Source organism: Carassius auratus, chromosome 28 (genome assembly GCF_003368295.1).
Source record: "Carassius auratus strain Wakin chromosome 28, ASM336829v1, whole genome shotgun sequence".
Classification (NCBI taxonomy): domain Eukaryota; kingdom Metazoa; phylum Chordata; class Actinopteri; order Cypriniformes; family Cyprinidae; genus Carassius; species Carassius auratus.
The window spans coordinates 22826960-22841102 of record NC_039270.1 but is presented as its reverse complement, the minus strand read 5'-3'; the positions used below and the strand labels follow the sequence as shown (position 1 = coordinate 22841102).

The window sequence follows — 14143 nt, the reverse complement described above, 5'->3', positions numbered from 1 at the left end:
GGTAAGAGTAGGGAATAGTATTTGCAATTCAAACTGGCCATAGCTTAATGTAGCATACTTTGTAATAATGGGGTTTTAAAATGAATCTCTACGAATGAAATAAGGGAGAGTATTCTCATCTCTTCATAACGTTACGGTTGAACCACTGATGGCAGATGGACTATTCTGATGATGCTGTCACACTTTTCTGGACCTTGACAGTGTTAATTACTTGGCAGTCAATGGGACATTTACAAGCCTCCCAGTTTTCATCCAAAATATCTTAAATTGTGTTCCGATGACGAACAAAGCTTTTACGGGTTTGGTACGACATGGGGGTAAGTGATTAATGACAAAATGTTCATTTTGGGGATGGAGTATCCCTTAAATCAACAATGAACAATTATGTTAAAATACTCAACAGATGTTTACTTCATCCCAATTATAAGCTAGATAAACAGCACATATGGTCAAAATGTGTCCTTTACCTTTGTTAGATCACATTCATTAATTAAAGTGCCACAATCTTGTGCGGGAATGGCAGGGGCAGAAACACAAAATTCGAACTCTTACAGACTCTCTTTCTCACACACACATATATACATTTTGATGCTTCTACATTTGTATTGGGGTTTCAGACATTCTTAATATTAATAATAATATGTTTAATTTATTAGCGCCTTTCCCGAGCTCAAGGACGCTGAACATTGAACGCCAAAGCAACAAAAATTAATAACAATGAACAATTTCATTGGACATTTGCCCAATGCAAATATTGCAAATGATGCAGTTGCATATAACACAGATTATGTAGTGAAGACATGAAAATGGAAAACAAATGTGTATCTGCATGTTGTGTAAAATCAAATAATATGTAATAAATACATTTTTGAACGTTACATTATGATGTACTGGTACGAAAGAAAGAGATAAACCAATGGATATTGCATTTGCATTCATAATTACATTCGCGTTTTGTGAAAGAAAGGAAAACAAAGAAAAAGCTCAAAATAAAATATAACATCTCTTTTCTTTATATTAATTTTAGATTCAACATCAATCCAAAATAATTTACCATACATAGGATGCAAAAAAAAAAAAAAAAAAAAAACAGAAATGGAAGATGATCAACTTCTAGTCAAAGCTTTTATTTTGTCATACGTAACCACGCCCCTAACGTAAAGCTCCACCAGACGAGTACAAGCGTCGTAAAATACCAGCGTGGTTTGCGGCCTCGCGCCATTTTAAGAAAGAAACGGCTCGTTCAGCTCGGTGAGGGTACACGCTGGGTATTGTGCGGACCGAAAAACACACAAAATACTAAAGGTATTTAATAAATTCCCGCACGAAAAGTTCCTACAGAGAGACGCAGAGGAGTTTCTGCGCTGAACTCGGAGGTTTCGTCGGAACCGAGTGAGAAGCTGAGGTAACTGACTTCAGGAGGCCGCTCATCTCTGATCTGATCAGCAGAAACCGTGAAATACTTGCAGCTGACCCTCACCAGTGATGAGTCTGTGTTTACACGTGTGTTACAGAGCGTGCACTTCCATCACTTGTGTGAAGCGTTTCGATTTGTTTACCATAATAGGTTAAACAGAATAGTGAAAACGCGGTTTATGTAATCAATAATGTAGTGCGATTATGGTGTTGTTTGGTTGAAAGAAGCTAATCGAGGTAACGTTAGCAGACACTGCTAGCTGCTAACTTCCCGAAAATCGTTTAAGTTAGGGGGAGTAACTTTGATACAGATACTGGAAATGCTGGAAAAGTTTCCTTCTCCGGTTAAGTTTACCAACGTAAATATATCACTGCTGTTTTTTTTCCTTGAAATCTCCTCTTATTAATAATTTACCCAGCTCTAACTGCACAAATATGGTGTTTGGGGTAAATGTTAAAGGTTGTTCCAGGTTCTGAGTTAATCCATGTCCACTTCTCGTTTCCAGGTGAACAATGACTCAGTTTCTCCCCCCGAACCTGCTGGCATTGTTTGCCCCGCGGGACCCGATCCCGTTCCTGCCCCAGCTGGAGAAACTGCCCCATGAGAAGCATCACAACCAGCCCTACTGCGGGATCGCACCCTTCATCCGGCATTTTGAGGTGCTTTTAGTTGTATTTTATCTAAAATTATTTTATAGATTATTTTAAAATAATATTAAAGATCAGATTTCAAGTCTTTGGTAAAAAAAAAAGTGTTGCATGCATGATTCGAATTATAAAAGATATTTTGATCATTATTGTGTAGAATTGTTATAATGTTTTTTTTGCCCACTGTCGGTCAGGACCCCAGAGATGCTCCTCCACCCACGAGAGCAGAGACACGGGAGGAGAGGATGGAGAGAAAGGTGAGCAAGTTTTGCCTGAATTGACTTTTTATGGAAAGTTTACTCCTTGTTTTGTAATGCTGAATGGAGTAAAGCTTGTTCACAGGCTTTTATTCAGAGGCTTTATGAGTTCAAGACAACAGAACAGTATTTTTAAGATTTATTAATACATTTGCCATTTTAAAGTGATTATGTGAGTAGTATTCTTTATATAGTACACTTTTCATGGGAATTTTATTTTGTGTGTAATTTGGTCCATTGTGATTTGAATTGCAGAGAAGGGAGAAGATGGAAAGGAGGCAAGTTGTGGTGGAAGGAGAACTGAAGCTATGTATGTATCTGAACCCACTTCTAAGCGAACCAATACAACACACTATTGTAGAACCCTAAAAACTGTTTCTTGTACTCCCACAGGGGACCCACACAACGATCCTAATGCTCAAGGAGATGCGTTTAAGACCTTGTTTGTGGCTCGAGTTGTGAGTGCTTTTGTTGACTGACAAGAATCTAAAGGTTTAGAAATTGTCTTGAAAATGCACGTCTTACCATTTTTATTTCCTGTTCATGCAGAATTATGACACCACAGAATCCAAACTACGCCGCGAGTTTGAAGTTTATGGTCCTATCAAACGAGTAAGTTATACTAAACTTTAGCGCATTTCCATAGTATGCTATTGTCCATTTGTAATCCTGCAGACTCATCCCTGAATTTATTTGGTTTTATTAGATCTATATTGTGTTCAACAAGAAAACGGGAAAACCAAGAGGCTATGCGTTCATTGAATACGAACACGAGAGAGACATGCACTGTGAGTGACCAAGACTTCTCATTCTTCTTTAAACTGTGTTCAGACCAGCTACGCCACCTGTTAATACAAGGAATCATTCATTCTTTTCTTCCCATGAAAAATATTAATTCATTTTATTTTGAAGCAACAAAGTATGTTGTGTAGACTGAAAAAGTATAGTCTAACTTGCATATGAGAATGTGTAACTCTGCCAAGTTATAAAACTCCATTTGTGTGTGTTTTTGTGTGCTTGTATGATCGCTTGTCAACCCTATTATGTCTGTGTTCGTGGTATATTCCTGTTTTCCCCCCGTGTGTATGTGTGTTGCATTTGGTGTGAGTGTGACGGTGCAGCACATGTGGGGGGAGGGGGAGTGGCGTGTGGCTGTGCGTTAGCCCAACACACATTCTGATGAATGTTGCCACTCTATGGCATCTCTGTAATGTTTAGGCAGTGTGACACAGCAGTGTGTTTCCGACCGGAGCGGTGATGGTAAGCTAAAGGCTAAGGCCGTCTGTTGTGAAAAAGGTGACCCATATACTTACACACCTGTTCATGTCTGGTGCACAATCAGTCGTTAATATCAAGGCTTTTGTATAACTCCGTTCACACACAGGGGCGTTCATGACTGAAGTGTTGCGGAGCGAGTCAATGCTTTCTATTAATTGTGTGTTGTTCTCATTGCTACTGCAGCCGCCTATCTCTGATGGCTATTGGCCAGAGCTGGCTTGCAGATCTTGATGATGGTTTTGATACATCTACACCCTACTACCACAGCTCAGTATATGGTTGGTATGATGGGTTTGTATGATGGGTAAGATTTCTTTACACCCCTCATCTAATTCTAGGTTAGGTGTACCAAATCACTGCCCCATTTTTATGGCTAAAACATAGGGCCTCCAGTTGTCATTGAGTGTGGCTTGGGCCCGTTGTAGTGAGTTTGAGCCTACCATTAATCTCTTCTATTAAAGCCATCGTACTACTACTAATGTGGTTGTACTCTGTGAGATTTAGACTGTAGGAACGTTGCATTTGAAACAGAGTGGTGCGGTAAAGAGAACCTTTTGGGTGTATTGCAATGATGCATGCAGTGCACAATTGCAGAGTTATGTTAAATTAAAAGGCTGATCTGATTTTTTTTATTTTTATTTAAAGCATGCGGAATATATTTTGTTTTTATAAAGCAAATTTATTTGCCTAATACGTAATACCTGACACAAAGGTGCAGTCACATTTGCTGTTTGGTTAAGGCAGTTTTGGCAAGCTTGTCATTTTAAAAGGAATCCAATCAGGAATTTTGCATTTCAGGAAGGCAAAAGATTTCCCTGCAGAGTTCACTGCCGGTTCAAGTTGGTCTCGCAAATTTGCATGTTGACCAGCAGAAAGTGACTTCTGTGTGACCTGTCATGTATAGCTATTGACAATACACAATTGTTTTTTTTTTTTTTCTAAGAAATTGTGACTGCACCATAACACACTTACTCTGCAACGACAAAATTGATCTACATTTGTGTTGCACATTAATAATGTGAATGAATATTTCACATTTCTACAGCTGTTTTTATATCGCTAAGCGTTATAGAGACCATAACTATTTTATTACGTAAAAGATTTCACAGTTGACACTTAATTGGTATTGATTATTGGCATTGTGTATAGGCATAATGTTTGGAATTTGCTTTAATAGAATAGATTAACAAAGGGCATTGGATATTCAGATCACTGCACGGAACCCAATTACATTTAAAGATTCTTGTCATGGATTCACCCTGTACCGCTTCAGTGGTTAAATTCAGTCCCAGAATTCTTCTGTGAGATACTTAACCTAAATGGGAATTTTAGATTTATGGATAAGAAGCTAGGAGCTGCATGGAGAGTAACCTTTCCTATGTATACAAATAAGCTTTGTCTATACAACTCCAAGTGGGCTAAAAATAGGTGCAACCAATAAAATATTAGAATTAACTTTTTACTTCCCTTAACAGAAAGGCTAAGGGTTCATACTATGTTTATTCATATTCTTCTAAATTTTAGAATTAAAATTTAAGCATATTGGGAGATCTTTTTAAATGTCACTTGCGAAGTAGATTTAATCAAGACTGAGAGATTTTGTTATGGATATGAGGGTGGTTGGTAAGCCCCTCTTATTGGTTAGGAAGGTGAGGGTTGTGGTAAGGCCCTCTCTTAACTGCTAAAAATGAGGGTGGATGGTAAGGCCCTCTTTGGGTAGGTGCCTTGAGGGTGTTTGGTAAGCCCCTCTAGTCTGGTATGGTAGTCTGAGGGTTGTTGGTAAGGCCCTCTAGCTGAGATGTAAGGAGAGGTGTGTGAAAGAACTTGAGGGTTTGATGGTAAGGCCCTCATAATGGGTTTCAACTGAACGTCGTCGACAGTGCAGACCAGAGTAGCATCGTGGATTTCATCGTATCGCTTGTTGAAGGATTGGATCAATTCCTTGGTTCAAGGTTGTCCAGTTGTGGTAAAAAAAAAAAGTATCAAATGTACTGAAGGACGTTTTGGTTCAAGGCAGCTGAAATCACCAGGCTACATTTCCGTGGGGTTATCCATCAAGGACTTCCATCCTTGGCCAGGTGTTATGGTAAGATAGCATCTCCAGGTAATGTGGTAACACTTAGATGACTAAATTCTCAAGGGCTTAGACTTTTATCTTGGACCAGCAGAAGGAAAGGGACCAAAGGTATTGGCCATATTGAATTGTGAGAATTTTGTAACCTATTTAAAAGTGGTAATTATAGCAAATCCATTATTTGTAATATAGAATCTAAAAGTAAAGCTCTACCAGAATGTTTTCTCTTTTCCCTTTTAGTTTGTCATGACGTGCGTGTGAATGGTAACTTTGCTCATAGAAATTGTGTAGGCTAAGTGTGAATGAATGTTCCTGAAAGATTTTGGAGAATGGAGAGTGGCTTTTAGCTTAACTGTGTTCACGAAGTGCCTTTTTTTTCAAGATTTAATGAGATTGAAATGGCATTAATGGGTAGTTAATGAGGATCACTCAAAATTTGGAGATGACTTGTGTGGTCAAAGCTGTTGATTACAATGCTTCCTAGTTTTTGTGATCTACCTGGCACTACCTTAAACTGCCTCGATTTTTATTTCCATCACTTAAGTTCTGTAATACTCAGACGATCCTTAATTCTTTTTGAATCTCAGAGAAATGGCTTTTTACCCCTGTATTTCACAAAGCTTTTTGTAGCACATGCTTTAGTGCCTTTGGACTTTGTCAATTGATGTCTGGATTTTGGAATTTTAGAGCATTTTCGCTTTTTCCCAATGCGTCATACTTCAATTTAAGGAATTAAGAACCTTGCAATATTCCTTAAATTTGAACATGAATCGTGTGAATTTATATACAGGATTTTCCCAAAGCATTGTGCTTACATGTATAATAAATGAACATTAGTCACTACTGTCCAGCTTTTTAATAAAGCAGTTTTTGTCATATTTGTTAGTGTCTAAATCCAAGTGTGTAATCAATAACTGAACGTGATGTAGATGGGTTTTTTTTTTTTTTTTTGTACATTTGTTTTAATGGATGGCAACATTGTCAATTTATCTCATTACTGGTGGCTTATCCATTCAGAGGTAAGCGTGTGCCCTTAAATAGCATAACATGTTTGAATGGAGTTCTTCCCAAATTCAAGGTATGTAGCAGGAAATACTGTTTTGTGTATTCTTGTTTCTCATTGTATACCTCTTTCTCTCTCTGTATTCTCCTTATTCCCTTTTTCCCTCAATCTCTTCTTTTCTACTGCTTGTCTATCAACTCCCCTAGCTGCCTATAAGCACGCAGATGGCAAAAAGATTGATGGACGTAGAGTGCTTGTTGATGTTGAAAGAGGACGAACAGTCAAGGGATGGCACCCCCGGAGACTTGGTGAGCATTTCTTGTTCTCTTCTAACCAAGTGCTCTTTTCAAGGCTTTGTTTTTCCAGTTCTGCTCCTGGGGGGGGCCATTGTCCTGTAGAGTTTGACTCCAGCCTACCCCAATTTTAATGAAGTTTCTGTTAATCCAGAGGATTCTTATTAGCTGGTTTTTCAGGATAGTGGCCCTCCTGGAACAGGATTGGACATTCCTGTTCTAGAGCAAAGCTCTGAAGGGCAGTGGCTCTCCAGTGCCAGAATTAACCAAAGATGGGAAGTCTTCATTGTACTTTTATTTCACTGTCCAGGCGGAGGTCTTGGTGGTACAAGGCGAGGAGGGGCAGATGTCAACATAAAACACTCAGGCAGAGATGACACCTCCCGCTATGATGACCGACCGATTGGAAGGTAAGTTGAGTTGGACATGACTGATTTTAAAGGGCTAGTTCAGAAAAACTACAAAAGCTACTACCACGTTCAAGACCCAGAAAGATAAGGACATCATTCAAATAGTCCATGTGACATCAGTGGTTCAACCATAATGTAATAAATACTTTTTGTGGACAAAGAAAATAAAAATTAACGACTTTGTTCAACAATTTTTTTTCTTCTGTGTCAGTCTCTATTGTGCATTCACAAAAAGTATTCTTGTAGCTTTATAACATTGCAGTTGAACCACTGATATCACACTAACCATGTCTTTACTACCTTTCTGGGTCTTGAATGTTTGAATTGTATTGTTGTCTATCTAGGGTCAGAAAGCTCTCAGATTTAAGAAAATCTTTTATCTTTGTTGTTCCGAAGATGAACGAAGGTTTTCTGGGTTAGGAATGACAAAGGATGAGTAATCACAGAATTTTCGGTAGTTTTTGGGTGAACTACACCTTTAACTAGGTACATTTCAGTCTTCCAATCCTGACCTCTGTTGTCTCTAATCCCTTAGTGACCGCGATCGGGATCGTGAACGCAGGGATCGTAGTCGGGAACGAGACCGGGACCGTGGTGAGCGCCGTCGTACTCGATCCAGAGAGAGACGGAGACGTACCAGATCTCGTGAGCGCGAAAGGGTCCTCGCGACTCCAGCGGAGGAGGCAGGCGGTGGCAGTCGCCGCCGAGAAAGGGAAAGAGACAGAGGTGTTTCCGGAGACAGCCGAGAGAAGAGTAAAGACCGAGACAGAGAAAGAGACCGCAAGAAGAGAAGCAGGAGCAGGGATAGAAAGAGAGACCGTGAGAGAGGGAAGGGTGTGGATGGAGGAGAGGAAGGCATGGGAGGGCTAGGTGATGGCATGATGCCCGAAGGAGGAGATAGGGGTATGGAGGACGCCTTGGGTGGTGAGCCAGGACGAGGGGAGGATGGAGGGCCTGAAGGAGAGGAGAGAGGACGGGATCGAGAAAAAGACAGGGAGAGAGACCGTGACAGGAAGCGCAGCCACAGAGATAAAGATAGAGACAGAGATCGGGAAAGAAGGCGAGACAGGGATAGAGATCGTGAGCACAAGCGGGACCGGGGCGATCGGGACCGTGGGGACCGTAGGGAAGACAGACACGTGTCTTCCTCAGGAGATCAGGAGGGTTTGGGTAACAGAGGTGAAGAGGGTGAAGATCAGCTGCCGCCACAGTCAGAAGAAGGTTCACAGGATGGGATGAGGATGATGGATCAGGATTCAATGCAGTCAGGAGAGGGCTATGCCTCCAATGAGAATGGATACAAGATGGAGCCCCAGGGTGATGAATACTAAACGTGCCACCATTGTGTGAATCATCAGAGGTCGTACCGTTGTAATGTTGATTGGATTCACAAATATCCTCAACCATTATTTAATGCCTCCACCGTTTGCTTGCACTATGTCCACAGTGTGTAAGTATTATACTGTACTACCATACCAACAGCTATCACAGAGAGATCTTAGTGTCTCCCTGGTCAGAAGCATCCTTTTGTTAAAATAAAAAAAAATAATGTAGTTGGAACTGTGAGCCTATTTTTTTTTTTTTTTTTTTTTTGAGCCCTATTATTTTATTTGTGGGGCTTTGTTTGCCTAAACTTCACTAAATAACCAGCCTTATGAAACATTCTGACATCAATTCTTTATCAAGGCACTGTTTTATTACGATGTAGTTTATTTTGTAAGAGATGGGTAACTGTCAGATGATAGGGGTTGTTTAGTACAGGTATGTCCATTTTCATAGATGTTTGTTGATTACAGGAGTTATTTGCCTGATGGTTTTAAACGTTATTCGTATAATGATACATTTATATCTGCCCCCATTTTTCTGTAACTTTTTTTTTCTATATTTTGTCTTGTACATTTTGTTTTATATTTGGTTCAATATATGGATCGTTTGCAAATTGTACAGTGACCCCTAATTTTACTGAAGTAACCAAGGCAGCAAACATGGACACAAATTTGTTTAAATGGGAATGTCTGCAATGGGTTCAGAAAAATCGCTCTTAGGTTTTTTTTATTTTTTTTTGAGCTTGTAACTCTGGTCTTATTGGTTATGCTTTTCATTCTTGAATAAACACTTTTTATTGCCAAATTGTCTTGATCACTTATTATTTCTGAAGTCTTTACTTATAAACGATAGATACACCACTAGTTTGTAACAGCGAGGTGACAGTCTTTGATTGAGCTCGCGCCTCTGACGTACTGGATTGCGTCATTCAGTAAGCGGCTCGCGCATCTCGCCACCCACCATAGCTGCTCTTTCACTGCGAACCTGCTGAAAGCGATTGATTTGAAAAAAAAAAAAAAACCTTCAACTTCAAACCTATATCTTCTATATTACACTTCTGCCTCTGGTTAAAGGAGGTTGAAAGCGGTTCAGTCCAGCACTGCAGCAGACGGGTCTTCATGATGTCCTCGTATTATCACACGGGGAAAGAGCTGGACATGGCGGCGTTGACGGAACCGCTCTGCTTGGAAAGGGGTAACGTTAATTTACTTAATTCTGTGCCAGAAGACGCGAGTGCTGTTAGGAAATACTCTGGCAGATATAGCCTTACCAATGAGCTGACAGGTTGTTTTTGTGTCTTCACGAGCACTGAGTGCCCACGATGTGAGTGAATGGATTTCCCCAGTAGAGAGTGCTTGTATTTGTATTACGCTCGAAATGCATTGCCTATTTTTCTGTTATTTTGTCCTACTTTAGATTTCTTCATCGGCAGCGCTGCTGATAATATTACGGAGTCCCTTTTATTTGGCTTGAGAAAACCAGATGATCTACTTTATTGAATTAGACAAATGTAATTTTGATACTTTTTCAAGGAAAGTATTTAAAAATAAAACCGTAATTAAAAAAAACAATTTGCCTTCAAAAAAAAATTCGTACGTCCATTCATCTATTTATCTGTCTATCATCTATCTATCTACTAACCTATCCATCCATTCGTCCATCGGTCCATACTCTCAATTTTTTTAAGTGTATATTTCTGTGATGTTTTATTTTCTGCCAGATGTTTGCCGAGTGATAGAATTGCTGGACAGGCTTCAGAGAAGCGGTGAACTTCCTCCTCCCAAACTCCAGGCTCTACAGAGAGTTTTACAGAGCAAGTTCTGTGCTGCCATCCGAGAGGTAAAGGTTGCCACAGCCCTTTAAACACAAAGGACTCTTGACTGGGACTTTGCTTCTGTTTAAACTGTTTGCTGGAATCTGTTCATTAGGAACAAATTGCATTCATTTAAAAAAAATAAATACTAATTCGTTTTTTTTTTCTTGTACTTGTACAGAACACCAATGGAACATAAATAGCTAGGTAAAAAAATTAAGGTTTGAAGTGAAATGTGTCAGCACATCAGACAGCACTTGTCGTCTGCCTCCTCCGCACGTGTTTGGTCTTTTCTCGTAGAGTGAATTGTGCTGCACTGTTCCTCCTGGATGACTCACTTTCTTGTCTCTTGAGACAGCATCTCACTTCAGTCTCCATAACTCACTCCTTGATTTGTAGTAATGGGTTTCAATGGCAGAGTCCAGTCTGTTCACAACTTGCACAGATATTCTTGTCAGACTCATTCAGCTTTCACATGTCCTTCAGATGCCCTGCTCTTTTGCGTAGCTGAGAGATAACATATTATAGGAAAGACAAGATTTTGATCAGTATGTCTACTTTGATTTATTCCACTAAAATGTGCCTTCTACTTCACAAAGCTTACATAGGATTGACTGATAAAACTACACACTTGGTTTTTGTATGAGAGCTTAAATATAGGATTAGGTATCTTTCCTCTTATATAGAATGCATATAAATTATTTTCACTAAAATCAACATATCATGCCCATTTATTTTATATATGTATTTGGTAATCAACTGCTGTGTAATAAGCAAGATAATGGACATTCACATTCATTGTCACAAAATAAACCCATAGCGCAAGTTCTTGTGTGATACTACAGGGCTTTATTTAGCAATAATAACCAACAGATTGTACATTATCATTTCATATGAAGTCAACAATGAACAATTTTATATTGTTAAAAGACATCAGCAGTTTATGTTAACTGAGTTATGTATGCACTTGAAAATATGAGTCAAAGTTTTATGGCATTTGAATGTATATTAATCAATGATCTGCCAAGCATTGTGTAATGTGATAAATCTTAATGTGTTAATCTTACCTAACTAACTGTAAAGTACAAACATTTTTTCCCTTTTTTAAGGTCTATGAGCAGCTTTATGATACACTGGACATTGTAGGTGGGCCAGAGGTCCGAGCACAAGCCACTGCAAAGGTAACTTTTCACCAAACAAATTGCAACTATATTGATCGAGAATAATTATATACTGAAGAAGACACTTCGTTGTTTTTTTCCAGGCCACAGTTGCAGCGTTCGCAGCCAGTGAAGGCCATGCACACCCAAGAGTGGTCGAACTCCCTAAAACAGACGAGGGGCTCGGGTTCAACATCATGGGTGGAAAGGAACAAAACTCTCCCATCTACATCTCCAGGGTCATCCCAGGGGGTGTTGCTGACCGACAGGGTGGTCTGAAGAGAGGAGACCAGCTGCTCTCTGTTAATGGAGTGGTATGTGGGGACTTTACGATTTAGATTTCTGTCTGTGACCATGACATTGCTTTGAGCAGAGCTGTGTTTAGCCAGAATAACAGATGCCAAAACGTCCTTTATTCCTTCATTGTGTGTAGAGTGTGGAGGGAGAACATCATGAGAAAGCTGTAGAGCTGCTAAAGGCTGCGCAGGGTTCGGTGAAGCTGGTGGTGCGTTACACCCCTAAGGTCCTCGAAGAGATGGAAGCCAGATTTGAGAAGATGAGAAGTGCCAGGAGACGCCAGCAACATACCAGCTACTCGTGAGTGTGCCACTTAAGTTCTTTTCCTTTCATTCCTTTTCTCTGTTGTTCTTTCCTTTTCTCATCATCTCTCTCAGCCCATCATTAATCAGAAGACATTTTAGTTTTGTTCAATATATCCTTGCTGAATAAGCACTCATTTCCTTCAGATCTTTCTGAATGGTAGTGTATCTCACCACATCTATTCTGTGTTTAATACAGTAGACCGTTTGTACAACGGACTGTTAAAATTAATCAAATAAAATTGTAATCTTCATGTTAAAGGGATAGTTCACCAAAAAAAGAAAATTCTGTCATGATTTACTCAACCCTCATGTCGTTCCAAACCTCTAAGACCTTAGTTTATCTTTTGAACACAAATCAAAAGATATTTTTGATGAAATCCGAGAGCTTTCTGACCCTCCATAGACAGCAACACAACTGAAACATTTTATGGCCCAGAAACGCAGTAAGACATAGATATAATAGTCCATGTGACACCAGTGGTTCAACTGTAAAGTTATGAAGCTACGACAAAGTGCACTTATACATCATGGTACTCTCGTGAACGTGTGCCGACTGACATGGAAGAGAAGAAAGTGTAGATTAAAGTTTATAGTTAAAGTATTCTCGTAGCTTCATTAAATTACAGTTGAACCACTGATGTCACATGGACTATTATATCAATGTCCTTTCTACATTTCTGAGCCTTGAATGTAGTAGCTGAATGGCTGTCTATGGTGGGTCAGAAAGCTCTCGGATTTCATCAAAATATGTTTTTAACGGAGAAAAACGAAGGTCTTACGGGTTTGAATGATATGAGGGTGAGTAATTAATGACATCATTTTCATTTTTGGGTGAACTATCCCTTTAAATGTCTTTAATGAAATATGCAATATTCTACTGAATGCGTTAGTAATCTGTGTTTTAAAATTTTGTCTGTTGTCTTTTCACCGACAGGTCTTTGGACTCCAGGGGTTGACCAGTCTCAACCTCTGATCGACCATACGATCCATTCTCCCATCCTCTCTGCTCCTATAGGATGACAGAAGACCCAGAGGAGATCACTGTAGACTACCCTTAGCTATTTATGTTAGTGGAACTATCTCAAAACCTGTAGACCTCAAATGTACTATTTTCCCTGGCCATGTAATGGGAGAGACCGTATAGTGCATCTGTGTTCTTATGTGGACCCTGCACCCTGTGATGTTCTCGGGGGTTGTGTGTGTCTGTTAGCACAGAAGAGAACTTTAAAAATGGGTTGGCTAGTGCAAATACACTGTGTGTGTACTTCTAAGACTTTGTCTTTTTCCGTAGGATTATTGCTGAACTGAATGGCATGATGGCTCCTACTTAGAATATTATTCATTCATTCCCGAATCGAGCCTGTGTTTTCAGACAACATGCATTGACAACAGAGTTAAAGCTATGCATCCCAGTTCTGTAAGTATTCTTGTATTACGTGTTCTGCTCTGTGTGAGCTACATCAGGAGACACAAACACTGTAATTGCAGAAGACACTTCCTGAATGAACAAATCGCTCTGTACAAAGCATGCCATACTCAAATAGGGTCGTCACTATGAGTGGCTTTGTGCTGCCAGCCATAGTGCCTGTGTTCAATGCTTGAATTTTTGAGTTTATTAATACATTTATTCATGCATTAAAACCAACAATTAATTGAATAGTCTTGTGAGTTCATTTATGCCCACCGATTGTAAACATTTAACATGATCAGCAAAGCTTTGACAAAATATTTTGCGAGGGAGTGTATGAAGCAAACCAGGGACGAAATGTCCAAACCAGCACAACCATTGGATACGCATCGGCAGCCTTTTCCGTTTTTACTTTAAAACTTGCAAGGTAAGGTAGACGCGAGAAACCTCAAAAC

At 39.6% G+C, this 14143-nt stretch overlaps 2 protein-coding genes across 2 annotated transcripts; both read left to right on the top strand.

The window, feature by feature from the left end:
- Positions 1 to 1205: 1205 nt before the first annotated feature.
- LOC113047190 (U1 small nuclear ribonucleoprotein 70 kDa-like) lies at positions 1206 to 9325 on the top strand. Its single transcript, XM_026208512.1, has 10 exons — positions 1206 to 1405; positions 1923 to 2076; positions 2259 to 2321; positions 2577 to 2631; positions 2715 to 2779; positions 2871 to 2933; positions 3028 to 3109; positions 6883 to 6984; positions 7280 to 7379; positions 7915 to 9325. The coding sequence occupies exons 2-10, from the start codon at positions 1930 to 1932 to the stop codon at positions 8708 to 8710; spliced, it is 1473 nt and encodes a 490-aa protein (XP_026064297.1). The 5' UTR covers positions 1206 to 1405; positions 1923 to 1929; the 3' UTR covers positions 8711 to 9325.
- Positions 9326 to 9655: 330 nt separating this feature from the next.
- Positions 9656 to 13937, top strand: LOC113047207 (protein lin-7 homolog B). The gene is made up of 6 exons (XM_026208543.1): positions 9656 to 9899; positions 10426 to 10544; positions 11628 to 11699; positions 11783 to 11992; positions 12112 to 12275; positions 13215 to 13937. Exons 1-6 carry the CDS (start codon positions 9824 to 9826, stop codon positions 13234 to 13236), a joined length of 663 nt encoding a protein of 220 aa, XP_026064328.1. The 5' UTR covers positions 9656 to 9823; the 3' UTR covers positions 13237 to 13937.
- The last annotated feature ends 206 nt before the right edge of the window (positions 13938 to 14143 follow it).